Source organism: Chlorocebus sabaeus, chromosome 1 (genome assembly GCF_047675955.1).
Source record: "Chlorocebus sabaeus isolate Y175 chromosome 1, mChlSab1.0.hap1, whole genome shotgun sequence".
NCBI lineage: Eukaryota > Metazoa > Chordata > Mammalia > Primates > Cercopithecidae > Chlorocebus > Chlorocebus sabaeus.
This window is the reverse complement of record NC_132904.1, coordinates 52,323,458-52,350,595: the sequence shown is the minus strand read 5'-3', so window position 1 is coordinate 52,350,595 and position 27,138 is coordinate 52,323,458. Positions and strand designations below refer to the sequence as shown.

At 46.8% G+C, this 27,138-nt stretch overlaps 1 protein-coding gene across 2 annotated transcripts in view; it reads left to right on the top strand.

The window, feature by feature from the left end:
* The window catches only part of PARVA (parvin alpha), a 161,712-nt gene extending 134,906 nt beyond the window's left edge, over nucleotides 1-26,806 (top strand). For both annotated transcript variants that reach the window (XM_008006534.3, XM_037999686.2), the window contains exons 6-13: nucleotides 1,207-1,322; nucleotides 5,472-5,530; nucleotides 8,399-8,418; nucleotides 9,968-10,029; nucleotides 10,655-10,723; nucleotides 14,251-14,352; nucleotides 15,090-15,162; nucleotides 24,311-26,806. In XM_008006534.3, coding sequence (XP_008004725.2) covers nucleotides 1,207-1,322; nucleotides 5,472-5,530; nucleotides 8,399-8,418; nucleotides 9,968-10,029; nucleotides 10,655-10,723; nucleotides 14,251-14,352; nucleotides 15,090-15,162; nucleotides 24,311-24,387 — 578 coding nt within the window. In that variant the 3' untranslated portion in view covers nucleotides 24,388-26,806. The remainder of the gene's footprint in view (nucleotides 1-1,206; nucleotides 1,323-5,471; nucleotides 5,531-8,398; nucleotides 8,419-9,967; nucleotides 10,030-10,654; nucleotides 10,724-14,250; nucleotides 14,353-15,089; nucleotides 15,163-24,310) is intronic.
* Nucleotides 26,807-27,138: the final 332 nt, after the last annotated feature.

Below are 27,138 nucleotides of genomic sequence, written 5' to 3'. Positions count from 1 at the left end.
ACTCAGCAGCTTTGGCAGCGCCCTGGCTCAGTAACATCCCGTCCCAGCTGCTCCTTAAAGGGCATTGCCTACAGTGACCATAGTGACACTCACACAAGTAACATAGCCCTTTGAATGTCTCTCTCATGCCTTCTTCCAAGGATCTTAAAACCCTGAACCAAGGAAGAGACCTAGTGTTTCTGACTCAGAGTTTATTTATTAAAGGCCTGCTTTGTGTACAATCTTGAGACAAGTGTAGTAGTGATAATCCAAAGTTCATGGTTAAGTGGGAAGGGAGAAGGAGTGCAGAGCAGACATGCTTATGGTGATTGGAGTGGAGTGGGCAGGGTCATGGGACTAGGCGAGAGCTGATCTGAGCTCAGAACTCAGCAGTTGTCAGGGTCCTGATGGAAACCTGGGATTAGAGAGGTGCTACATTGGAAATGTGGCAATAATAGACCCAAGAAGGAGCCCCATGGGACCTGGCAAAGAACTGAGGGGGCCAGGCATGGTGGCACATCCCTGTAGTCCCAGCTACTCCACAAAGGCCAAGGCGGGAGGATTGCTTGAGCCTAGGAGTTCAAGGCTGCAGTGAGCTAGGATTGTGCCACTGCACTCCAGCCTAAGCAACAGAGCAAGACCCTGCTTCAAAAGTAAGAAAGATTTGAGGGGACCCACAGTGAGGCCTGTGATGACCACAGGTGTCCCCTGACCCTCAGGCATGGTATAAAGGGACATTGGGTGAATATATTAGGCTGCTCATGTATTGCCATTAAGAAAGGCATGAGGCTGGGTAATTTATAAATAAAAGAGGTTTAATTGGCGAGCATCTGCGTGGCTTCTAGGGAGGCCTCAGGGACCTGTAACTCATGGCAGAAGGCAAAGTGGGAACAGGCACTTCATATGGCAAAAGCAGGAGCAAGAGAGAGAGTGGGTGGCGGGAAGGTGCCATATACTTTTCAACCACCAAATCACATGTGAGAGTACGAGTGTACTTATCACCAAGGGGATGGCACTAAGCCATTCATGAGGGATCCACCCCCACGATCCAAATACCTCCCACCAGGCCCCACCTCCAACACTGGGGATTACATTTCAGCATGAGATTTGGGCAGGGACAAATATCCAAACTCTATCAGTGGGGTACTGCTACACTTTGACCATCTGCTTATATTGCCTAGAACCTATAAGAAGATACTGTAATTTTTCAATCTTCTTTCATTTCAGCTGTTCATGCCAAGAGCCTGGTGGCCATCTTACACCTGCTCGTCGCTCTGTCTCAGTATTTCCGGGCACCAATTCGACTCCCAGACCATGTTTCCATCCAAGTGGTTGTGGTCCAGGTAAGACAGATAACACTACAAACATCTGTGTCTTTAAAGAGTCGTGGAGGTGGAGTTCCTGTGGTGCGTCGAGTAGGTCATTAGAAGGATGGCTGCATGAAGGCTGAGTGAGCCTGGGTGTGCAGTATATTTGGAGGCACTGAGTGAGCTTTCTGTTGCGTGTTGGCTTCCCCTGGTAAGTGTATACAAGATGGAAGAGCGTGTGCTTGTGTATAGATAGCTTTGTGTGGGGTATGTGCCTATGGCTTATGTGTTTTTGTCTGTGAGTTTTCTGTGTAACGTGTAGTTGAGGGTGTGTGGTATGTATGTGTGCTGTGTGTCATGGGGTCAGGAGGAAAGTGTGTGTACAGGAGTGTACAGGTGCCCTGCAAATCATGGAGAACCATACTATTTTGGTTAAACAAATGATACTTAGGTATGGAGAGAAAGATATCTGTGCATACAAGGGAGTGTGTGTGTACATATGCATGTGTTTGAGAGAGACCCCAACTGGCCATGTCTGTATTGAAGGCACTGCCACTTTTCACCCACCCACAGAAGCACAGCTGGGATCTCAAGTCATCTTTTCCAGATTGTTGGATGGAATTTCCATTCACATATGGCTGTGTAATTTCCACAATGAGGGTGTGCTCTCTCCCTGTGACTATCTCACTCTGCTCCTAACCCCATTAAATACCCAAATTCAATTTTATTTTCCAACTTTATACCCATTTAGCAAAAGGTCATCCTTTTGTTTGCTTGTTTCTGTTCTTTTCCAAATAAACATGCAGCGAGGGAGAGTGCTCCATCTAAGCAGCTCCCTGGCGATCCAGGCCCTGGAATAGGGAATGATAACAGTGGCTCTGCCATCCGTTGGTGAGAAAAAGCCTTGAGGGCTGGTAGACTTTGCCCGATCAGATCAGGCCAGTTTCCAAGACAAAAGGCCTTTGAGTTGAACTTTCAGGGATCAGCTGTCAACAGGAGGAGAGCTTAAGGAGGGCTGGTCCTCCTTAATCGACTGATCAGTTATCCGTCGATTAACGGATTTGTTTCTTCCACACCTCTGGGTACTTAACTCCACTAAGCATCAAGAAGGTATAACAGGAATATGACACCTCGGCCCTGCCTGCCGAGGAGATAGGACTACAAATAAGAAGCAGAGAGGGCTCATAGAAAATGGGAATGTGTATGGCTCAGATACTGACTGCCACTGGCCAAAAGGTCCTAATTATCCTCGTTATTGAGCTCTTCAGTTGTATCAAACATGGCACTAAGCATTTTATGTCTGCTATGGATATGTGGCCAACTCAGAGTACTCTGGTTCAAGCATCTTCCTAGTGAGTCCAGGTCATCTCTATTGTGTTATTTTTACCAGTCAGTAATGCGTGAATACAATTCTTTATGTTTTTAAGAAGTACAATTAGGGAGGCAGGGATGAATAGGTGAACATGGTCCCTATAGGTGGGAGCACAGAGAGTTTTAGGTACATGTCACTGTACATTTGTCAAAACCAATAGAATGGACAGCACCAAGAGTGAACCCTAATGTCAACTATAGACTTTGGGTGATAGTGACAACCGTATCAATTATAAGCTCATCAGCTGTTAAAAGTGTATCATTCTGGTGTAGGATGTTGAAAGTGGGTGAGGCCATGTATGTGTCAGGGCAGGGAATATATAGGAAATCTCTGGAAACGTCTGTACCTTCCTCTCAATTTTGCTGTGAACCTCAGACTGCTCTGGAAAATATAGTCTTTTTTTTTTTTTTTTAAATCAGGGTTCCTGGAACAGTTCATGAAAGAATACTTTAAAAGTGACCATATATCACTAACATTGAAATTAAAAAAAATTATTTTCATAAGTAAACATACTGTTGTTATATTCATTTATACTAGCTCTCTTATCACTAGAGGAGATAAATACTTTTATTTAAATTGCCCTTCTTTATCTTCTCTTTTGTGACAAATCCAGTCCAGTTCTTTGTGCATAAATTTGTTGAACATCTTAAGACTTTTCTTATCTGCTAGAATAAACAGCCTCTAACAGAAATAATAAAATCTGCCTGTTGGAATTACTACAGACTGAACAACAACTGAAAATGTGAGCAGGAGAGAGGGCTCTTCTATTTTGAAAGAGTGGTCATTGCAAGCCTTGTCTCCTGCCTTATTTTGAGCTCAATTATAGGCCATCAGAAGGCTGTTGTCGGTTTAATTTCTCCTGTAGGCTGTTTTGTTAGCATGAGGGAGAAAAGAGGACATGTTCCATAAAATGGCATTAATGCACGTCAGGTTTTATGGGGTGTTTTTGCTTTATCAAGTTGAACAGGCACAGAAGCAAGACTCAGAATTGGTGGTGAGTCACAGACTGAACCACAAGGAGAACTCTTTCGAGAACAAATAATGGGTGGAGGTGAATCACGATGCTGTGTGAGGGGTTATTTAACCCAGATTTCTTTTCCATTCTATGCAGAAGCATTTAATTTTGCATAAAGTTGGAGGTAAGGTTTTATCTCTGAATGGCCATGCAGGACAAGGACACAGATTCCATTAGCCCCACATGAAAACATTGCCTGTGTTGAAAGTGCATGTGGAAAGAAGTCCTGATTTATCTTCACCTGGTCCTCTTTAAATGATTGATTTTTTTTTTCTTTTACCTCCTTTTTTTGTTTTGATCAGTCCATTCTTAATCTAAGCCAGATAGATTCTTGGCCTTATCCAGCTCTTCCTTTCTTCTGTAAAAGTATTTTGCAAGGACGCTGGGTTCTGTGGCTGTTTGTGGAACTTTGGGCAGGAGGCTCGAGAAGGCAGGGCTCAGGTGAGCCACCCATGTGCAAAGGCTCCTTCCTTCTTCACACTCATCTCAGCCTTGGGGAAGGTGCATTTGCCTTGTCAGTGCTTGCTCTGTCACAGCATCCTCCAGGTGTTTGGTGCTGGTGGTAGAGGGACCTAGTAGGATGAATCTCCCACCTCACACCCATCAGAAAGTCTTCCCGAACCCCAACATTACCTCCTTCATCAGCTCCCATGCCCACACAGTGCTATTTAAACCCTCCAAACTGGCACCCAGAGCTGCCCCGACTGGTGGCGGCTGCCCTCCCCCGGAGGGCCTCTGGAACACATTTGTGCATCCTGCCTCTGCCTCTTGGCTGGGGCCATTCCTCCCATTGAAATAACCCCTTCTCAGTGTCCAGCTCCAGCGCCCCCTCCACTTGGAAGGTTTCTCTGACCATTCTAGCTAAAAGTGCTTGCTCCTGGCCTACGTTCAGCACTTTCTGCAGAGGGTGACCACGTAATCTATTATTCATGACACTTTTGAGATGAAAGCGAATCTTACTAATATGCTGGGACATCAGGGGGATAAACCAGGACTGTTTTGGGGAAACCATTCAGGTGTCTACTTCATCTACCCCGATTGACTCTAAGCTCTTCAAGGGCAGAAACTATATCATATACTCCATAGTATTTGTTCTAACTCCAGCACAGGGCCTTATACACAGAAGGCACTGATTAATGAACTAAACAAGAAAGAGGATAAGTTGATGGGAGAAGGGTGGACAGATGATGGATGGATGGACGGATGGACAGATGGTTGGATGGATGGATGGACGGATGAGTTTCTAACATACTTAACCTTTTCTCAGAGAATAAGCTAGTTACCTGAGTGACAACTGTACTCCTTATTTAAAAGCTCCCATACTTATCAGTTAAGGGAAAAAAAAAAACCCTCTCTCTCTTGTCTGAATTCCCTGAGTTGGCCTCAGTTCCTCCACCCAGCCCCCCAGTTAAATGTGTTTCTCAGCTTCCCTCTGTGGCCCCAGCTGGAGGGCAGACACACCCTGGCCTTCATTTCCATTTGGTTTATTGTGGATTACTCCAGGAGGCAAACAGTTTGCTTCCAGCAGAATGTCTTCCAATAAAGAAAGGAAAGATTCACCATCCAAGAAACAGCCTACTTGTTTGGACTAAACACTAATTGCACTTGCGTCCTAATGGTTCAGTCCAGTCCCAGAAAATCGGGACCTCCTTTCACTTCCAGCATTATCTTATCTCGGGTACATTTCTTAAACACCAGTAACTGTCTCAATGTCAGGAATGCTCATCAGTGTTTCCGTATTTTTCTAAAGCATAGTTTTCTCTTCTCCTCCCAACCCCTTTCCCCACCCCCATTTCAGAAACGAGAAGGAATCCTCCAGTCTCGGCAAATCCAAGAGGAAATAACTGGTAACACAGAGTATGTCAACACCATTGTTGCCAGCGATTCTGTAATGGAACACAGATGTTTCTCCGAAATTCATCCATTTGCTGATATTTAGTTTTCATTTATTGGGATTGCAGGAGGGATTAGACTTCAGCCAATGATTATAGTTTAGCCTTTTCCATGCATTCAAAACATGCCTCTCAATGCTTAAGGTACAAACTTGGGTGGGGAAGTGGGGAGAGGGAATTAGCAGTGATTGAAAAATTCTAATTTTGTGCCACTCCAGGAAAAAGTGTGCCCCAAAAAAGCCAACCCAGCATGAAATCGTCATGCTATAAACACTGGGTTGAATTTAAATTGTTAACCTTCAAAAGGACGTTTTTCTTCCTTTTTTGAATCGATTTATTTGGTCACGTGCCATGACCCAGAAAGCCTCTCTACCTTAGAGTTGTCTTTTGGTTTAGGGTGGTTTTTTTCCCCATTTATTTTTAGAAATTGGGATATTAGAACCTATCAAAAGTTTGCCCTGGGGAACAGGAGTTTTGTCCTCAAGCAGGAAAAAATGGATAGTGTGAGGTAAGTTTGTGATCACAAGAACTGAGCCCTGGCCCATGCAAAGCCAGGCAGTTAGCTTTCAGCACCCCTGCTCCCCAGACTTTTCTCTGAGGCCCCCTTCAACAAGAGCAGCGTAGTGCAAAGAGCAGAGGCTGCAAAGCCAACCCAACTTGAGTTCAAATCCAGGCTCTGCCACTTGCTCACCAGGTGAGTCCCTTAACCTCTCTGACCTCAGTTTCCCCACCCAGAGAGGTAGGGAGGATTTAATGTGGTCACAGCTGTGACTTCGTTCCTTTACCCTCTGAAGCTGCTGTTCCAGCTTTTCTCCAGCACAACTGACCCTTAACTCCCAAGCCCATCCAGTCTCTAGGAGGTTCCCGCCCTCTCCACAGCCATGGCTGCCACAGGAGTCCGGGGCACTGCCCATCTAGATCACATTGTGTACGTGGCTTAACAAGGACTAAGGCACATGGGCATTCCAGGCCAAGACTAAGGGCAAGAGGTAGAGTGGCCTTTCCCAAGATGGCCTGTTTATGGCCGATGGAGACCCCATCAAGCAGCCTCCATATCACCTCAGAGGCCAGTCTTGGTAGCCAAAGGGTCAACTGATCTATAGGGCATACCTTGGCCTTGGTTCTGTGAGGGATGGGAGGAGCCAGGCCTGCTGGGAAAGGAGAATTCCTCACTGTCCCACTGCCCACCACCCCTCCCCCATGCTGGGCTTGCCTGTGCCCACTATTTCACCTCTGGGAAAGAAGACAACAGAGCAGAGAGGAGCATGGCCTGGGAGAAACTCCCAAACCAGGGAGTGTGAAGTTTCAGATTATTGAATAATCTCTCGGATGCATGTTATGCTTTCTATGGCCCCTCTCTCTGCCCCAAAGACATAAACATGGATGCAATGTCCTAATAATGACAACACAGTACAATTTATGGGGCACTTTCCTATCTATTGATGTTCATAGTAAACACATGAAGCCATGATTACACCCACTAAAACCCTACAGCCCAAGGGTGAGGAAGGAAACTGTGCCCTTGGTTTATCCAGCACTTAACTCCAAGTTCATTCTTCTTTCCAGTGCACTGCTTGCATGTGCTCACTTAGTGGGTGACAGGTGTGCAGATGGATAAACCAATATAATAATCATTATGAGAACCAAAAATGTGTTTGGAAAAAAGTGTTTTCAGCATTTACTACATACTAGGAATTATGCTACAATATTTCTAGATATTAAATCATTTAATAATCACAACATCCGATTGAAGTATTTACCATAATTATCTTCATTTTAGAGATGAGAGACCTGGTGCCCAGAAAGGTTCATTAGCTTGCCCAAGGTCACTGTATGAGTTTGTTTTCACGCTACTGATAAAGACATACCTGAAACTGGGAATGAAAAAGGGTTTAATTGGACTTACAGTTCCACGTGGCTGGAGAGGCCTCAGAATCATGACAGGAGGCAAAAGGCTCTTCTTACATGGTGGTGGCAAGAGAAAATGAGGAAGAAGCAAAAGAGGAAACCCTGATAAACCCATCAGATCTCATGAGAATTATTCATTATCATGAGAATAGCATGGGAAAGACCAGTTTCAATTAGTCTTTTCATGATTCAATTACTTCCCCCTAGGTCCCTCACAACACGTGGGAATTCTAGGAGATACAGTTCAGGTTGAGATTTGGGTAGGGACACAGCCAAACCGTATCAGTCACACAGCAAAAAAATCACTCAATCACTCGGTGCAATTTGAACCTCAATGATCTGTCTTTAAAGCTTGTGCTCTTGATACTATGCTGCTTCTCTGCTATGAGTGTGGTTCCAGTTCCTGCACTCTGAGAAAACCTACCCTGGGTCAATGGCAGGTGCATCTTGGTGGGTACTACAGGATGGACAGGAGAGAGACAAAGCTGACCTGCCCACAGCAACCTAGGCAGTAAAATTCTACATTGAGGGGTTGCCTAAGCTCACTCATAAGAATCCTAAGATTTTCTGGTTGGAAATCTTCAGCCCCCTGAGTCCGATATTCTTTAACTACAAGCAATAATATGATTTTATTTAAGGCAAAAAGTAATCCTTTGGGCATCACTGTGCCAGATTTTGCATTACACCACTATGTCCGTGTAACGGGGAAAAATGGGTGGTAATGTGGTAAAGTCTCAATAATTGGAGGCCGTGCAGAATAAAATGTCAATGGAAGGAGGCTTTTTGAGTTCCTCAACCAAGGGCAGGTGGGTAGCAGGCAGCATGGGGTGGGCTTCCAGCAGTGATGGAGTGTCCCTTCAGAGGATTGGCCTCTTGTAAGGGACAAGAAAAGAGTCACACTATTTTCTTTCTCTTTTTCCTCCAGGGCTCTTTCCGGGAGGCATGGTAAGTCGCATAAGAATGTCCCCTGGCACTGGTGGCTGCACTGGGGCTTTAGTTAATTCTGCAGCAGCTGGGAAGAACAGGCCCTCAGCTTGCCACCTGGATATATGTCTGCACCAGCCTGGGTGACATGGCCAGTTGGGTTGGGAGGGACAGCTTACTGGTGGGAAGAAGACTACCTACACCGGCGCAGTCTTCTTGAAATTTATCAGGCCATTGACCTTGCCATTTATGAAGCACTTTTGTAGCTATTGTTGTTCACAGTAAACATATGAAGCCACGATTATACTCCCTGAGACCCCACAGCCCAAGGGTGAGGGAGGAGATTATGATCTTGGTTTATCCAGCACTTAACTCCAAGTTTATTATTCTTTCCAGTACACTACTTGCAAGTGCTTATTTAGTGAATGATAGGTGTGCAGATGGATAAACCAATATAATAATCATAAAGAGAACCAAAAGTGCCCTCAGAAAAAAAATGTTTTGAGCATTTACTATGTCCTAGGAAGTATGCTAAAGTATTTCTAGATATTAAATCATCTAATGCTTATAACATCCCACTAAAATATTTGCTGTCATTATCCTCATTTTAGAGATGAGAGACCTGGAGCCCAGAAAGATTCATTAGCTTGCCCAAGGCTTCTGGATGGGTCCTGGGCATTTTCAGGGCAGGTTTGCACTAATTATCTCATGCAAATAAAGGAAGACATGCACGAACACAGGGACTGTCCCCTCTCACCACTCTGTCCTTCTAGAGACTGTCTTCTCTTCCTTCCCTCATCGCAGCTCCTAACATAGAGGCTGCAGCAAGGAGAATCCCTGCAGGGAGCATGGCTTTGCTGTTTTCTGTGATCCTGATATTTACTGTGGGTAATATTTTGAAATATTTCAACCATGCTAAAAATTACTCCCTTCAGGAGACCATGTCGGAGTTTACAGAGCACGCGCATGCTTGTTCTCACCCTTCATCCTCATGACAAACCTAAGGGAGGGTTATTTTTAAAATAACATTCTATAGAAGAGGAAACTAAGGCACAAAGAGTTGAAGTGGCCTAGATCACTTAAGAGGAAGAACTCATATCCCATCCTGGAGCTCCCTGGCTCCCAGCCCTCTTCTCTGTGCCCTCTGCCAGCTTGTTTGTCATGGGTCTCCTGTTTTTGAAAATTGGGGGGTGAAATGATTTAATATTTGGATAACATTCCCCTTCTACTGAGGTTCAGAAACACCTGAACAATAGCTAAATCAGGATATAATGGAATACAGTGAAGGGAAATGACTAATACGGGGTCACACTGCCTAAGAGAACCCTGAGTCTGCCCCAACCCAATAATGTACACGTGCATGGACACAGACACAGGCTCCCAGGGTGAGAATCCCCCCAAATCTTAGTCCCAAATCACATTCCAGAGTTCCCAGCAGTCTGTACCCCAGAGGCTTCCCATCAGTCGTTGACCTTGTGACCTTGAGAGGCCTGTGGCTCTGGGGCCCGAGGTGGGCTTCCCTGCCAGGAACCGGCTCTTGGGCTCCATGTTGTGTTTCCCTCTTTTTCAGAACGTGATGCCTTTGACACTTTGTTCGACCACGCCCCAGACAAGCTGAATGTGGTGAAAAAGGTGGGAAAGGGGTGTCTAGGACAGAGAGAGGGAAGCGAGATGCAGCAGGACGTTGGGAAAACCCATCCCTGCAGCTCGAGAGCTTCCTGCTGGAACTGGTGGCATCTCCTAATCTCTGCACACACACGGCTTTCCCCCTTGTCATCCATGTACCTGTCTGTTCCTTACTGAATGTTGCACCCGGGCTTTTTCCTCTCCATCAGCACGAGCAGCCTGTCTTCCCACCCAGGCTAACCCCAGCAATCCCAGTCTTCCCCGCTCCTCACAGAATTCCCTGTCTCCCTGGCCTAGGCACGTGTGCCAAAGAAAGGACAGGATGGAGAGACCCAGTGGAATCTTTTTATCTCAGTTCCCCACTCAGACACTCCACCTGTCATTCTGCCTCTTGGGACCTCCTTGTTCCTTACACACCCTGAGTTGTATGGGACTGCAAGACCTAGAGCCTGTGGCCCTCCCTGTGCACTCAAGGGCCTTTGCAGAGAGACCTTCTGGGCCCGGGTCTCTTGGCTGGGCCCGATCCCGTGCTTTCACCCTCGCCCTCACCTTCATGGGAGTCATGGGGCAGCCGCGGGCTCCTGCACTAGTGCAAATCCCCAGCTCTGGGTCTGCCTTGCTTCTCTTTTAGACACTCATCACTTTCGTGAACAAGCACCTGAATAAACTGAACCTGGAGGTCACAGAACTGGAAACCCAGGTGGGTGACAGACCCTAGCACAGGTGGAGGCAGGGCCCTGCCCTACAGCCCCTGTTCCAAGTGGTCCACCACACATGGCCAGGAGGGCTTTCCCAGCTGATGGGGATGAGGGCATGGGAATCTGTCCTTCTCTGAGGGGTGGACTGAATCTCTGCGGATTTTTTTCCAAATTTTTATGGTGAAAAGTTACAAGAATGAATACTCATATACCCTTCACCTGGATACGCCGATTGTTAGTGTTTGGCCACACCTTTCTCTGCACCCCTAAATGCTTGAGCATACGTCTCTCAAGAACAAGCACATTCTCTTAGATAGCCACAATACGTTATCAAAGACAGGCCGTTTTAACATAATACAATACATTAATCTGTTTAGATTGAATCATATGAAATTGCTGACATTCGACTTTTTTTTTGTTTTTTGTTTTGTTTTGTTTTGTTTTTTGAGATAGAGTTTTACTCTTGTTGCCCAGGCTGGAGTGCAGTGGCAAGATCTTGGCTCACTGCAACCTCTGCCTCCCAGGTTCAAGCGATTCTCCTGCCTCAGCCTCCCAAGTAGCTGGGATTACAGGCATGTGCCACCATGCCCGGCTACTTTTTTGTATTCAGTAGAGACGAGATTTCACCGTTTTGGTCAGGCTGGTCTCGAACTCCTGACCTCAGGTGATCCACCCACCTTGGCCTCCCCAAGTGCCGGGATTATCGGCATGAGCCATCACGCCCAGCCGACTGTTTTTAACCTACTAAAATGGCAACGTCATGTGGTTGGAAAAAACACTGTTCAGATTTTGCCACTTGTCCAGTTTGCTCACATGCTGCATTTACTTGTCATGTCTCTTTAGTGTCTTTTTAACATAGAACAACTCCTTGGCCTTTCTTGGCGTGGCATTGACACTTTTTGAAGCGTTCAGGCCAGCTGGTTTATAGACTGTCTTTTCCCTGCATATTAGATTCAGGTCATCATTTTCATTAACAGCACTCCCCATGTAAGGCTTTGTTCTTCCTGCGTCATCCCAGGAGGAGGCACTCGGTCCATCAGCCCCACTGCTAGTGATAACTTGGATTATTTGGTTAGGGTGGTATTCACCGGATTTCCCTATTATAAAGTTATTTTTCCCCTCTTTATACTTAACTAATCTTTATTGGGGAGATACTTTGAGCGAGATGAATCCTGTTTCCCCACCTCCTTTCATTCTTGGTGCGCTTCTGCCTTGTGCTTATCTTTCAATCGTCTGGGTACCTCCTTTTATTTTAAAGGCAAATGCCAGTCTGTCACTGAGCTCCACCTAAGTGTGTCTAGACTGTGTGAAATGAGCTTCATGTACTCTTGTAGGAAGTAAGGAACGTTCTGGAAAAGTGACGCTTCCTTTAGTGAGCTAGAATGGGCCCTGGAATGATTAGCTCGTTTTTCAAGGGCAGGGAGTGCTAAAACAGAGGTCACTGCCAAGCACTTTGGGTTTCTGCAGTTTTATCTGCTATTCCTACCAAGTTAGTGGAACCAGCCATGGGAGGTGAGGAGCAGTCTAAGCCTGGCATTCAGAGCTGTGAATGACCCCAACCCTAACCCAAGGTCACCCCTGAGTTCACAGATTGGATTCTTTTACTCCTAACTCCTCCTCACCACAGCTCGAATAAAGCTCAGCTCCCACCAGAAGTGCCTTGATTTTGACAGACTCTGGGGTCTGCCCTCCCGTGTCCACCTAGGGTGAGTCATGCTCAGGCCATTCCCACCTGAGTTGTAGGCCTGATGGATGGAAGCTAGGAGGAGCTACCCTTTTGTTTTTGAGACAGGATCTTACTCCCGTCATGCAGGCTAAAGTGCAGTGGCACGATCACAGCTTACTGCATCCTCAACTTCCCAGGCTCAGGTGATCCTCCCACCCCAGTCTCCTGAGCAGTTGGGACTACAGGCATGCACCACCATACCCAGTTAATGTTTTTGTATTTTTAGTAGAGACAGGGTTTCACCATGTTGCCCAGGCCGGTCTTGAACTCCTGAGCTCAAGCGATCCGCCCGCCTCAGCCTCCCAAAGTGTTGCGATTGCAGGCATGAGCCACCACACTTGGCCAGGAGCTGCCTTTAAGGCAAGCCCAAGCTCAGGGTCTTATGCCCTTAATGAAGGCTGAGCCACAGGCCGGCCAGCTGGCTACCTGGAAAGCTCTCTGAGCAGACTCTGGGCTCCTAAGGTGATTCCAAGAAATTTGGCCTCTGTGAACCCTAGTAGCTATTTACACTCATAAACATGTGGTGGCCCAGCCTCCTTTGAAAGGGTTCTAGAATGTCGGATGTGCATCTGACCTCTATGTCTTTGCTAGGCCATCCCCCACACCTGGAACCACTGCTCCTCCAAAGGTCCATCATCCCTGGCCTCCATGGCCTCCACAAGCCTGTCCTGAGTGCTCAGCATATGCTCACCTCACCCAGCCCTGAGCAGAAGACCAGCAGCCTCCACACTTAGCCGAGGGACTCTCCTGTCCCTTGGGCCTGGTTTCCCAACCATTCTGGCCTCTTCTGCCTAGGAAGGGACCGGGCTGCAAGCCTCTTGCCAGGGCCCTCAGCACATAGTTCTGCTTTTGCCAGGAAGAGCCAGTAAGTCATGTCCTGACTGCTTTGTTGTTTTCCCAGATAGTAATAGCAATATTTAATATTTATTCAATGCTACATGCCCAGCAGTTGACAGGCCCTCTCTGCATATTAACTGGCTTAGTCCTCACGATAACTCTGTGACGTAGATACTATACTATTACCATCCCTGTTTCACAGATAAGACATATGAGTACAGAGAAGTGACATAACTTGCCCAAGGCACACAGCTAGTAGGTGAGAGAGCTGGAATTTGCACCGGGGAGACCTGGCCCCAGAGCCCACATTCATAGCAGCTGCACTCCGCTGCTGTAATACTGAAGAGACATGGGAGAAAGAATGCCCAGGCCTGTGCAACACTAGTCCTTTCTCTGTTCAGAAAGCACAGATCACCCCAGGAGCCTCATGCCATTCACCTTAGACATCGCCTCTCCCTCCTCCCTCTGCCCCACTCTAGCCAATCCTGCTCATCCTCAGCTCTCCACTCAGGCGCCGTCCTCTCCGGAAGACTCCTCTGATGCCTTCAGTGCTTATGGGCGACCTTTCAACCTCACTCAGGCCAGCGAGCTTCCTTCCATCAGAGCAGCTGTGCCTTGTCCCCACACCAGTTTCCCTATTAGACTGTGCACTCCTCCAGGGCAGGAGCCACACTGACTCCCCACGCTCTGGTCCCCATGCCTAGACCAGGAGTTGGTACACAGCCTCTGTTCAGTCAATGCTGGGTCAGCTGAGATCAGGGCCTGGGCTTGTGGCTCTTGTGCTGGGCCAGCCAGACGTGGGGCAGAGCAGACCTCCTTGTCTCGGGCCACTGCCCCTACCCCCCAGCTAGCAGCCTGCCTGGGGTGGTAGGCTTCAGGTGGCATAGCACAGACATTGATGGGCCTCCTGGATGGGGACTGGCTGGGAGGCTTAGGGGCCAGTGCATCACCTGGCTCTTCCTCCAGTTTGCAGATGGGGTATACCTGGTGCTGCTCATGGGGCTCCTGGAGGGCTACTTTGTGCCCCTGCACAGCTTCTTCCTGACCCCGGACAGCTTTGAACAGAAGGTAAGGAGAAGGGACATCAGGGAGGCCGCCTAACCCACATCCCCCGACTCATCTGCCCACACCCACACTGCGGCTATCCACAAAAAAGGCAGAAGCCTCCCCTCTGCCCAAGGTCTTCAGTGCCTGGAGGTGGGGCCCATTATAAGAGCTGAGCTAGGAAGGAGCTACCTGCAGACCACTGGGCATCCCTGACTGCCTTTCCCTTCCCCTGAAGTCTGGCCCTGGTCCCCTGCCCTGTGTTCCTGTCAAGTGTCCCAGCCCAGCCTCCTGTCTCCCCAGAGGTGACAAGGAAAGTGACTGTGAAGCTGGTCAGACCTGAGGCTCATGCTTAGCCTAGTTCTGATGGCCTCTCGTAGGCTGCCACATCCTGCTCGCTACACAAAGGCATTTGGTCCACAGCAGAAAGCCTGCTCTGCCTGTTGAACATGTCCTGCCATCTGATTCTTCCAAACGTGTGCAATGACACCCCCAGTTTGAAGTTCTGGCAGTTTACACAGGAACACAGTAGGATATGAAGGGAGTTTTGTGCTTCTCCAGGAGTGCTTCTCCAACAGCAAGCTAGGATCAGCTAGCTCACGCTCCAGGTGGCCTGCCCATTTTGGTAGCCATATTTCTTCTTGAAATTAGTTCAGCCTCTGCCCCACTGGCTACAGTGCTGGGCTCCTTCACTTCCCAGAGCCAGGTCCCGGGGCTCCTGGGTGTGCAATGGTACATGTTGTCTGCATCTCTCTTGCCAGGTCTTGAATGTCTCCTTTGCCTTTGAGCTCATGCAAGACGGAGGGTTGGAAAAGCCAAAACCACGACCAGAAGGTACTTTGCTCTTTCCTGGGTTTGTGACAACAGAGACCCTCTCCCTGCACACGGGTACTCAGATTTTGTAGCAGAGGGAAGCATTTTCTGAAGTCTTCATTGCTGGGGAAGGTGGGACTCGGTGCAGCTGCTCAGTCCCAGAGACCCTTTGTGAGCTGCCAGCTGCACAGCCAGGGGAAGAAAAGAATCTAAAATCCCACACATGCCTTGCATGGGATTGCAGGGATCAGGGCCCAAGCAGAAGAGCTGCTGCAGGAACTGTCCTGTGCCCAATTTCCAGGTCTTTCTGTCCCTGCACAGGGTGATGACCTGCCAAAGAGATGTGTCCCTGCAAGTCGGGGTGAAGGTGCAATGCAGACAGTTCTGGGCTGAGCAGAACTACTATCTGACAGATGCGGAGCTCTGCCTGCTCAGACTGTGCCTGAGGACAGGGCATGATTTGTGGGGTTTGGGTTGTAAATGTAAGACTGGGGGGAAATGCGGAAGGAACAAGTGCTCCTGCAGCCCTTGCATACTCATGCTAGGAGTGCACACGTGCATTCGTGAGCAGAGGAGGCACACTTCTCTTAGTAGTCTTCTTGGTACAGATGTTCGCTTTCTGCCCCTTACTGACTGAAGTATTCCATTTCACCAGAGCTGGCGAGTCACCACTGTTGTTGCAGATGATCTGCATATGTCCCCTGGGAACATTGAGAATGCCATTTGTGGCAAAAGGTTGCTTGCACTTTTCTGGTAGTTTACAGGCAAGTGGATGAGTAGGGATGGTGGGCTTTCATGGCCCCTTGCTGCCTCTGCTCTGAACTCCTCTATCCACCTAGTGGGGGCCGTGCCCTGGTCTAGTGGGCTTGAGACCCTGTAGATCATGATATAACGAGAGGGGTAAGACCTTCCTGAACCTCAAGGCATGTGCAGCCAATCAGGGAAGAGACAAGTTGCAGCCACTTAGCAAAATGAAATGACAGTCATGGGAACTGTTACGAAAGAGGTACAAGGAAGAGGCTGTGAGGACTGAGGAGGTGATACCACTTCTGTCTTGGGGGAGGAACACTTTGATGGAGATGGTGACAGTGGGGCTAAACCATAAGGACCAGGTAGCGCTTTGGTGTATGGAGACTGGGAGAGAAGTATGTGCATGCCAGACAGAATGACAGCATGAGCAAAAGTCCCCCCTGGGGAAGAATGAGGACCCTGTCTCATGACTCCTTCCAGACTTGTTATCTATTGACTCTGGCCAACAAAGGTCAACTCCTGTTCTCATTTATTACCAACTTGTCCTAAGCCCCTGGTCAACTGAGAACTGGGGGAGGACCTCTGGCGAGGCTGGTGTCCCCCTGGGGCTCTCTCTTTGGCAAGGCCACTCCAGCCTTCCTAATAGCATTAGGAATGGACTCTTCTTGTTCTGTGGGCAAATGATGAGCACCCTGCTTCTGGGAGGACAGACACAGTGGGAACGTTCCGGCTATCATTTTGCTTCCATTTTCTTGAACTGCTTAATATGAAACTTCCTGGTTACAGATTGGAAGTACTTCTGATATTTTAGAATTGGGATATTTCTTTCCCTTGGGACAGATAATTTTCCCAACATAAATCAATCTATAGGAATATTTTGGAATATAGGTGATATTTTTATGCAATTATTAAGTTGCTGAATATGAAACTAACTGACCGATGTGGATGGAAAAACACATGTTTTATTTGTTATGACACAGGGCATTATGCCCATGCTGCAAATTTCCAGTATGTAAAGGGGAATGGAAATAGCATTTTATGAAATTGTACTTTGTGAGAAGTGAATCCCAGCATTCCCTCTGCCTTTTATGCTTCTACCTGGAAAGTGAGATTTGGAAGTAAATGATGCAGACATTTCAAAGGGTGCCCATGTGGGTAATTCTTTGAGGGCATTTCAAAATCAAACTGGTTGTGATGGAGGCATTTTTCATGGCAAAATGTTTTTAGGGTCAGGAAAATGCATTCTCCGCTGTGCTGTTTAACACTTAAAGCTCTGTTGTGCCTTGAAATCCCCTAGAAACTGGGTTGGTATCTGAGATGACTTGCTGCCCGGGCTTCATGACCGTTTAGTACCTCAGTTAGTGTAAGCCAAGGGTTAGCATCAAGTTCATAACCAGTGGAGCACTTGAAATAATGGCCAGGCGTGGAAGCTCACACCTGTAATCTTAACACTTTGGGAGGCCAAGGTGGGCAGATGGCTTGAGCTCAGGAATTTGAGACCAGCCTGGGCAACATAGTGAGACCCCATCTGTACAAAAAATACAAAAAAATTAGCCAGGTGTGGTGGCTAATTTTCCACCTCAGGAGGCTGAGGTGGAAGGGATCGCTTGAGCCTAGGAGGCAGAAGTTGCAGTGAGCCGAGATGGCACCACTGCACTCCAGCCTGGACAACAAAGTGAGACCCTGTCTCAAAGGAAAGAAAAAGAAATATTGTCATGCAGCTGGCAGCTTTTTATTTAGGGCATTGTGTCACATGTCTTCAAATGCACATGTCCACCCTGTTATCACCCTTCAAGTAGACTCACCATCAGTTATGGTTAAGACTCCAGAACAACAGGCAGGCAGGGACTCAGAAGACATCTAGTACCAGGCAGGGTTGAAGTCTGTAGGACCGAATATCTAAAATGTAAGGAGTTCATACCTGGGACCAGATGGCAAGCAATGCTGAAAAAACAAGCAGGTGATGGCAGCTGAGTTCCAGGTGATCACTTCATTCGGGGAAGACTTGATCAGTGGCTGATAATATGGAAAATGTTCAACTCCCCCATTCCCCTAGGAGATAGTGTACAGAAGCCAACATTTAAAACTCTCATCATACCAAGTGTTAGCAAGGATGTGGAACAACAGAAACTGCTGGCGTTCTAAATTGCTAGAACCATTTTATTTTTATTCAGTCCTTATTTAGCTGAAAGTAGAAAACAGTTTGTTCTCATCTAACATAGTTGAAGATGTGTAACGCGCTATAAAATAATGTGGTAGACACCCCCTGCCAAAATAATGTGGTCCCCAGCCCTGGACGTCCAGGCCCTAATCCTCAGTACCTGTTCATGTGTTATCTTACATGGCAAAAGGGACTTTTGCAGATGTTATTAAATTTAGGGGCTTGAGATGATGACATTATCTAGGTGGTCCCAATGTCACCACAGGGGTCCTTATTATAAGTGGAAGAGGGAGGCAGAAGTGTGAGGGTGATGTAGCATAAGAAAGGCTCACCCAACCATTGCTGGCTTTGGGGATGGAAGAGGGCTATAGCCAGAGAATGCAAGCAACCCCAGAGGGTCAGAACACCAGCAACTGCCTTATGGCCACCTAACTTATTCCATCCCCCACTTGGAAAGAACAAGTGTAAGGATCTCCATTAGAGCCTCCAGAAAAAAATGCAGCTGTGCTGACACTGTGATTTTATCTCAGTGAGACGGATTTGGGGCTTTTGATTTCTACAATTCAGAGATAATAAATTTGTGTTGTTTTTAGGCCACCAAATGTGTGCTAATTTACTACAGCAGTAATAGGAAGTTGGCACACTCCTTGACCTAGCAATTCCACTCACAGGCATGCATGTCCATACACCAGGGGACAAGCCCAAGAATACCTGTGATAGCATGGGCTGGAGTGTACATCCCAGTAGACTAGCTACATAAATTGGAACATATTCATATCACGGATTATAATACAGCCATGACAATAAAAAGACTGAACCGAGAAGTCAGGGGAGGAACTTCTAGTTACTGTAGCATAAAGAGATCAGTGACTATTCTCTGCTAAAGAGCAAGTGTGAAACTGGACAAAATGATCAAAAACAATGATTCTGAAGCACCAAAAATCTACCAGAGGTAGACAACAAATCAAGAAGCTTTATTCTTTTTTTTTTTTTTTTTTGAGATGGAGTTTTGCTCTCCAGGCTGGAGTGCAATGGCACAGCCTTGGCTCACTGGAATTCCCCTCCCAGGTTCAAGAGATTCTCCTACCTCAGCCTCCCAAGTAGCTGGAATTACAGGCTGCCACCATCACACCCAGCTAGTTTTTGTATTTTTATTAGAGATGGGGTTTCGCCATGTTGGCCAGGCTGGTCTTGAACTCCTGACCTCAGGTGATCCGCCTGCCTCGGCCTCCCAAAGTGCTGGGATTACAGACGTGAGCCACCCTGCCCGGCCAAGAAGCTTTATTCTTGAATCATTATAGAATTATAGTTAGATAATTATAGCTATACCTCAGTAAAACTGTTAAAAAAAACAGACAGCTCATGCAACAGCATAGATGAATCCTATGAAATATAAAAAGAGGCAGCTTTCGAATCTGCCGTTCAAGGGCACGTATGTTGATGCTAGGACTAGTAAGAAAAGCAAGAAAGTAATCGTAAGCGTCAGCACAGTGGTTATATTTGGGGAATGAAAGAGGGAACGTAGAAGGGGACAGGATCCTCCTAGGGTACTGACAATGTTCTATTTTTGACATGGACAGGAGTTCATTTTCAAATATTTAAAATAGTACGTATATGTTGCATGGGTTTTTTTCTGGATGTATGTCATATTTTTAAAAAATTTTAATGACTTAAAAGCTTTTAAAAATAAATAAAGCAAATGGCAAACTACCACTAGATAGGATAGTAGGAGCACCAAAAGGAGCATCTGTACAGCATGGATGCTGCCCCAGTGGGGAGTAGAGAGCAGGCAGAGATGTGAGACAGGATGAGACAGAGGCACTGGAAAATCGGCTGGGGGCTAGAGCATAAGTAACCACCTGATTCCAGCCCCCACCAGCTGCCAGCCCTGAGCCAGCAAGGGCCTCCCACCTTGGTCAAGGGATTCAGAGACCCCGGGGGAAAGCTTCAGAGAAGGGCCTTCAGCAGTGCCTTGGGATGAAGGAAACTGTGGTGTCACAAATGGCCACAGAGGGCCTTGTCTCTTTGTGCAAAATGCTTCTGCTGGGAAGAGAGTTCCTCTCCTTCCTTTGGCCTCTGCATCCTTTAGAGAATCATGAACTCATTTTGGATGGTCCTCTCCTGATGGAAAGGGTTACTAATACCTCTGGGTGGGAGGAGCAACCAGCAAGCCCTTTCCCCTTGGCCAGAAGCTGTTTTATCTCTACATCCGCCTCTTCCTTGGCCCCAGGCTGCCAGACAGCCTCTGTTCTGGTGTATCTGACCAGGAGCCCTATAGCCCTGGCTGTCTGCCTCCAGAGAGGGGCCCTGGGCCAGCACACAGAGGCTGTCAGAACTGAACTGAGTTGCTAATCACACAATTTATGAGATCAGGGCTTTGAAGTGGCTCTGTTTACATGGCATGGAGTTACAATATATTCCCAGGAATCCACAGCCCTTCTCCTGGCTGAGATAGTCCAGTCTCCTGCTGGCTTGCTAGTCTGCCTGGGACTACCTGGGGGCCCAGGTCTTGGCTTTCTTGATAAGAACAGGTGATAAGCAGTGTCTCCGACTGCTGTCTCCCCTATTCACCCGGCCCATCTGTTGGTGTTAGTGGTGAAGGTGATGAAGAAGCAACTCACATTTCCAAGGAGCAGGGCTTAGTCCATGTGAATGGTGCAGGCATTGTGCAATGCACAGACCGCACGGCTGTACACAGCAGCTCTGCTAGTGGGCAAAGATGGGAAAACAGAAAGAAAACTACCATTTAGGGGACGCTTAATATATTCTGGGTGTTTTTCATAAAGGTATTGCCCAATTTTACCAGTGAGAAAACTGATTCAGAAAATTTAAGTGACAGGGTCACATGGCTGTGGTGGAGATGAACTTCCAACTTTTGTGAACATAAAAATGTCACTTAGTAACCATTAAAATGGCCAGTTTAAAACATTCTGCCATATTGGACATTTTCTAGCAACCTCAGAACTCACCCATCTTTCAGAAGGGAAAACAAATACCCCTGCCGCCGTCGGTATCTGTCCTTCATCGGGCCCCCAAATTCCTCCTTTGTGACCCATGCTCAGGCCTCCACTTCTGATCTGCCCATGCTGTTAACACTTTACCCCCACCTGCTCTTGGCCTTGCTCTCTCCCAAGTCACCTCCTGGGCCTGTGTCCCTTGGGAACTCTTTTCAGTCCTTAACCTCCTCACCCTCTTGGGAGCATGTGGCCCTCTTGTCTGCCCTCTCTGGAATTTTTTTCCTTGGCTTCCAAGACACTGGGAAACCATTCATTCATAGATCTGTTAATATCCTTGGAGGGTCCGTGTTCTCTGTGTTCAAGGAACCTACAGTCCAGGGCAGAGGCAGATATTAATCAATAAGCATACAAGTCGCTGATTTACACCTGGAGTGAGTGCTATGAAGGAAGCATGTGGGAGCTTTGAGAACATAAAACGGGACCCCTGCACCCAGGCCAGGGTCGGGAAGGCCCGGGAGCCTGTGCTTTGAGCTGAGGTCTGCAGGAGGACTCAGAGCCAGCTATTTGGCTGGGGAGGGTAGTGAAAGGAAGCCACAGTGACTGTGATACATAGTGAGGGAGGCAGTGTGGCACCACATGAGAGTGGAAAGGTAGGCAGGTCAGGTCAGGTTATGCCTTACAAAGCCATGATTTAGGATTTTGGACCTTCTAAGTGAAATAGTTGTATGGCCACACAAGCTGGGAGCTACACAGCTCCAAGGAGCTCTGTTTACCTTGCAGTCCATGACAGTGGTGACCTGGAAGTGTAAATGATGTGTCTTGGAGTTGTGCAGTGCACATCCTGCACAGCCATACCTGGTGGCCATACCTGGAGGCACAGCCATACCTGGAGACCTGGAGGTCTGGCTCCAGTAGGTAGAGTGGATTGGAGAGGGCAAAGGGAGCTCATTAGGAGCCTGTTGCAGTGGCTCCAGGCCCACTTTACCTTCCCCTTTACACCCACTCCCTTGGCAAGCTCACCTTTACCCCTCTCTGCCTTTCTAGTAGTTCCTCCCTGGAGTAACTTCCTAATATTTGACTTGAGTGGAATTTAAGAAACACTCAACACCAAGCAGTCGGGGAGGACAGGAATCAGCCTAGAGGGCACAGGATTCCATCTGGCAGAAGGTGATTCAGAGTGGGACTCCTGGCTCAGCATGAGCAAGGCAAGGTAGCAGGGCTCAGCCTCAGGCCAGGGCCCCAGGTGGAGGCTCAGATATGTGATGAACCACCATGGGAGCAGAAATGGCCGCTGTGAGCTCCAGGCCACGCCAGTGGTCTCTGGAAGCCCCTGGTCTATCAGTAGGAGACCTTGGGCCCAGCCAGGGTGAAGCAGGGTTGGTCTATAACCAGGATAAGGCCTGGAAGGAACAGGCAGGAGAGGCCCTGGGCTCTAGGCCTGGAGCTTGGGGCCTAAGCATGCCAGGCTGTGCCAGTCCCAGTTGCAAAAATCCCAAGGCTAAATACAGAGTGATAGAATGGACTTTAGAGACTGAGAATGGCGCAGGCAGGAGCAGGGACAGGGATAAAGAAACTAATACATGTTAGGTACAATGTGCAGTACTTGGATGATGGGTGCACTGAAATCTCAGAATTCACTGCTATATAGTTCATTCATGTAACAGAAAACCACTGTACCCCAAAAGCTATTGAAATAAAAAATAGAATCTTTTTTTTAAAGTCCCAAGGCTAAGACCTGGGAGCCCCTGGCTCCCCACTCTGCCTACCCTTGCAGGATCCCTGTGGGTATTGACCAGAGCATTGCTAGAATCCTGACGCCTTCCCCTACACCTTCTTTCCCAATGACTTAGTGTAATTTCTCCCATCTTTGAATCCCAGAGCATATATTACCTTCTCTTAATTACCGACTTCATCTGACCTCCCATACAATTGTTTTAAATCATTTTTATTGTGAAAAATATCACATATACAGAAAGGTGCATGAAACACCAATGTACAGGTTAGTGAACTTTTACCAAGTGAGCCACCACGCAGCCACCACCCACATCAAAGAGAAGAGTCATGCTGGCTCCCAAGAGCTCCCTCCAACTTGCCCTGCATCCTTTTCGAACCTAACCTCTCCCTTCTCCCTAAAGGTAACCACTATTCTGAGTCCAGTCATCAAGGTTTTGCTTTGTTTTTGCTTTTCTTTATCATTTTATTACCTAAGTATGCATTCCTCAATAGTAGACAGAGTTCCATTTTTTTGTTTTCTCTTCTCCCATTCTTCAAAAGTTGGCTCTCTAGGAGAGTGACAGCAAAGGGACAAGAGTAGAGAGGGGGTCTTCTTTGGGGAGGGAGGAAGGTAGAGGAGTCAGCAGAGAGTTAGACGAACAGAGAAAGTGGTGACCAGTAAATGGATGGAGGGAGGAAGGGCTAAGCAAAATGTGTCAGTGAGTCATAGCTAGCCTGCCAGCTGCCAGTTTCCAGCCTCTAGCCTACAAAATCAGGCAAGCTCCGTAACTTGGAATTCAAGGCCTTTCAGGATCCAGCCCCGCACACCCCAACCTCTCTAGCCATGCTAGCCTGTTGGGAATTCTCCAGCATAGCTGGGTTTAGTAAGATACACTAAACTTTCCACATGGAATTCTTTGCCCACTTCTGTACCTGGAAAGCTCCTATTGCAAAGGAAGGAAGGCAAAGAGGGAGGATAGGAAGATCTGGGGGGAGGAAAGAAAGAAGGAAGGAATAGAGGGAGGGAAGGAGGACGGGAGGATCAGAGGAAAGGAGGGAGGATGGGAGGATTAGAGGGAGGGAGGAAGTGAGCGAGAGAGGGAATGGTGGCATAGAAGCTGAGGAACCTCCAGCTGAAGTTTTAGCACCTCAAACCCTTCTGCCTTGCTCTGAAGCTATCTGTCCCCATGACGCCTATGTCCTGAGTACTCCTTGCAAGTCGCCCTTCTCTGCTAGGCACACTTCTGTGAGGCAGCTTGAGTCCTAACTCACCCCCTTGTCCTCCACTATAGCCCCAGGCCTTCCCCTCCTTTCCACCACACATGGTTGCTTCTGTGGTAGAGGCTGGAGGCAGTGGGCAAAGAGCCCCTGGGACAGGTGGGGATTGTGGGGAGAGTCAGGCCTTATCTGGAGATGCTGTGCCCCAGCACCTCTACCCTAACTGCCCCCTGCCCTGAATTCTTGCTGCCCACTCTACCCATCCACCCCGAACATGCTGGGTACACAGGGGTGGGTGGGAGGGGCAGTGTATGCCAACTTTGGAACACGTGGCCCCATGGAAACAACGTGTTTTTTGTTTTCTACACAGACATAGTCAACTGTGACCTGAAATCCACACTACGAGTGTTGTACAACCTCTTCACCAAGTACCGCAACGTGGAGTAGGGGCTGCCCTGGGCCCCCCACTGCCCAGGAGCTCTTGCTGTTGGCGTACTGGACCCTCCTCCGAACTGCCTCACCCTGCTTATTCCTGTCTCTTGCACTGTGCTCTCCCACAAGTCCAGCTGCAACCCAGAGATGGTAGAAATTGAAATTAGGAAGGAAATGATCAATAACTCAGTGGGCTGACCCGTCCCTCCCAGGCCCTGGGGACAACCTAACAATGAAGGTTGGGAAGGTCGTTCCCATCCCGGTGCCAGGTCCACATTTCCCTCCATGATTTGGGAACCAGCTTAGGCAAAAGAGTCCCCAGAAATGAAAATAAAGATCCTAGTTACCTTTCAAAGGGTGCTAACTATGTGTCAGGCACCACACTCAGTGCTCTGCTCTGATATACTCAAGGCCATTAATCTTCAGGACTCCCATGGAAGTAGGTGTTACAATCCCCTTTTACAGATGAGGAAACTAAGGCTCAGAGGTTAAATGACTTGCCAGAAGTTGACATTTTTTTCCTCTTTGAACATAACCTCTCCCTTCTCCCTAAAGGTAACCACTATTCTGAGCCCAGTCATCAAGGTTTTGCTTTTTTTGTTTTTGCTTTTCTTTATCATTTTATTACCTAAGTATTCATTCCTGAATAGTAGACAGTACATGTTTATAACAAGCCAATTGCATATGTTCTTTGCATGTTCTCAAATTGTGTGTATGTGGGCACATACGAGCACATGCAGATGTACACCTGAGCCAAAAAGACGAGAACCCACCAATCTCACCACTGGGGCAAGCTAGGTCAGAGCTTAGTGATTCACACTGAAATTGGCAAGTTGGATTTAACCCAATTAATAGTGTGTGTGTGGCAGGAGTCATGTCCCTCAAATCCTTTGTACAAATGAAAATTACTCTTAATTCCATCAGATTTATAATAACTCTGTACTTTGGTTTCAGGGTGACATTTGGGAAGGATTCTGTTTAGAATTAATGGAGTGGCACATTTTGCAGCCTTTTTGCTTGATTGCATGTAATGGAAATGCCCTATATTTTCCTGCAAAATAAGTACTAAATTCATTATCGTTAAGCAAATGTACAATATGCTCAGGCACCGCAGAGAGCTGGGCACGGGCCCATGTGAGCATCGCTTTGGAAGTAGGGCTCTTCAACAGGGACCCTTGAACTTTAAAGAAAGGAACTTCTTTTTGCCTTCTAATTGATCATTTGGACTATTCTGGCTAAGTGTGTCCACATGTAATTACCGGCTAATTCAGGCGAGGAAAAATGTAAGTCATTTAGACCAAAGCCAAGCAGTTTCTTTGCGTAGGTTACTCAAGGGCTTGTGGTTACTTGTATCTCCTCTATGTGAACTTGACTTTGAAAGACAGAGCTCTAGTGTGCCAGCCTGCTAGGTCCTGTAAGAATAGGGAAGGGGCAGAGGTAGGTGGGCAGTGACTAGGGGACGAGAAGCATGGGAAAATATTTGCACTCTAAACATATAGAGATAGAGGTGGGACTTGTGGTACTCAACACTTGTAGCCTTCAATTGACGGAGGCTTTGGGCTAAATCATCCATTGTGCTGATATCCATCTCATTATGGAATGTTCCTAAATATGCCAGGTAGACAATCTCTGGTTTGAGAAATTCATTTTGATCTGTATCTACACCACCCAAAGTTAGGCCTCCTGTAGTGTCCAAAACATTCCTTTCAGCCTTATTTCTTACTGTACTGGCTATCTGCAGTAATTCAGGACCCATAAAATTTAGATAACTACATGTCTTTGCTCTTAGAATTGTCACTCAGCATAATGAGCATTTAACATACAAAGGCAATGTACTGTGTTGTGTTGATCTATGTAAAAGAATACAATTCTTTTTTATGTAATTAGTGAAATTTTATTTTTTATTAGGAAACATTAGTGTAATATTTCTTTTGCTTTTTAAAAAATTCCTGGTAGTAAATCAAGATAAATAATTGCTTAATTTTCTTGAGCAATACTGAAGCAGGATGAAATAAGAGGAATGCATTCATTTAAACATGCTTCGCTTTATGAATTTTGTCTCTTTTTTGGTCTTTTTTTCTTATATTCAAGTTACAAATGTACAAGTGTCCTTACTAAGAGTGCTCCTTTTGTATTTTACATATACACAGTATGAAAATACATTGGAACACTAGGAAAGTTTTTAAATAACAGTTCTAATTTATCAGAAAATTGTGTTTTGGGATTGAGTTCTTTGACTCAGCCCAGAATCCCACGTCCTGGGCCTGGTTTTCTAACGCGGTCATCTCATCTCGATATTTGACTTTAGAATCTGGAATCTCCTCCTTAATATATGACCATGACTTTGAAAGCCAAAAGAGGAATCAACAAGAAATAAAATAAACCTTCATCTTTAAATAAAAAGAAGAAAGAAAGAAACCAAAATGAAAATCAACACTTTAGGCTCACTGGGTTTTGTTTTCTTTTCTCTTAATTTAAATTCAGTTATTTTTAATGGTTAATACATAAATGGTGCGAAATTTAAAAAGCGCAAATAGATACCTAGTGGGAAACCCAAGCCTCCCTCTCTCCTCCAGCACCCATTACCTCTCCCTGGAGGCAACTCTTTTGATCCATTTCTTACACACACTGCCAGAGAGACTCTAGGCACGTAAAGCACAAACATACATATAAAATCTGCGGGCTTTTAAAAATATAAGTAAGATGTCATACATACTGTCATACACATTGTTTTTTACCACTTAATGTTATATCTTGGATATTGTA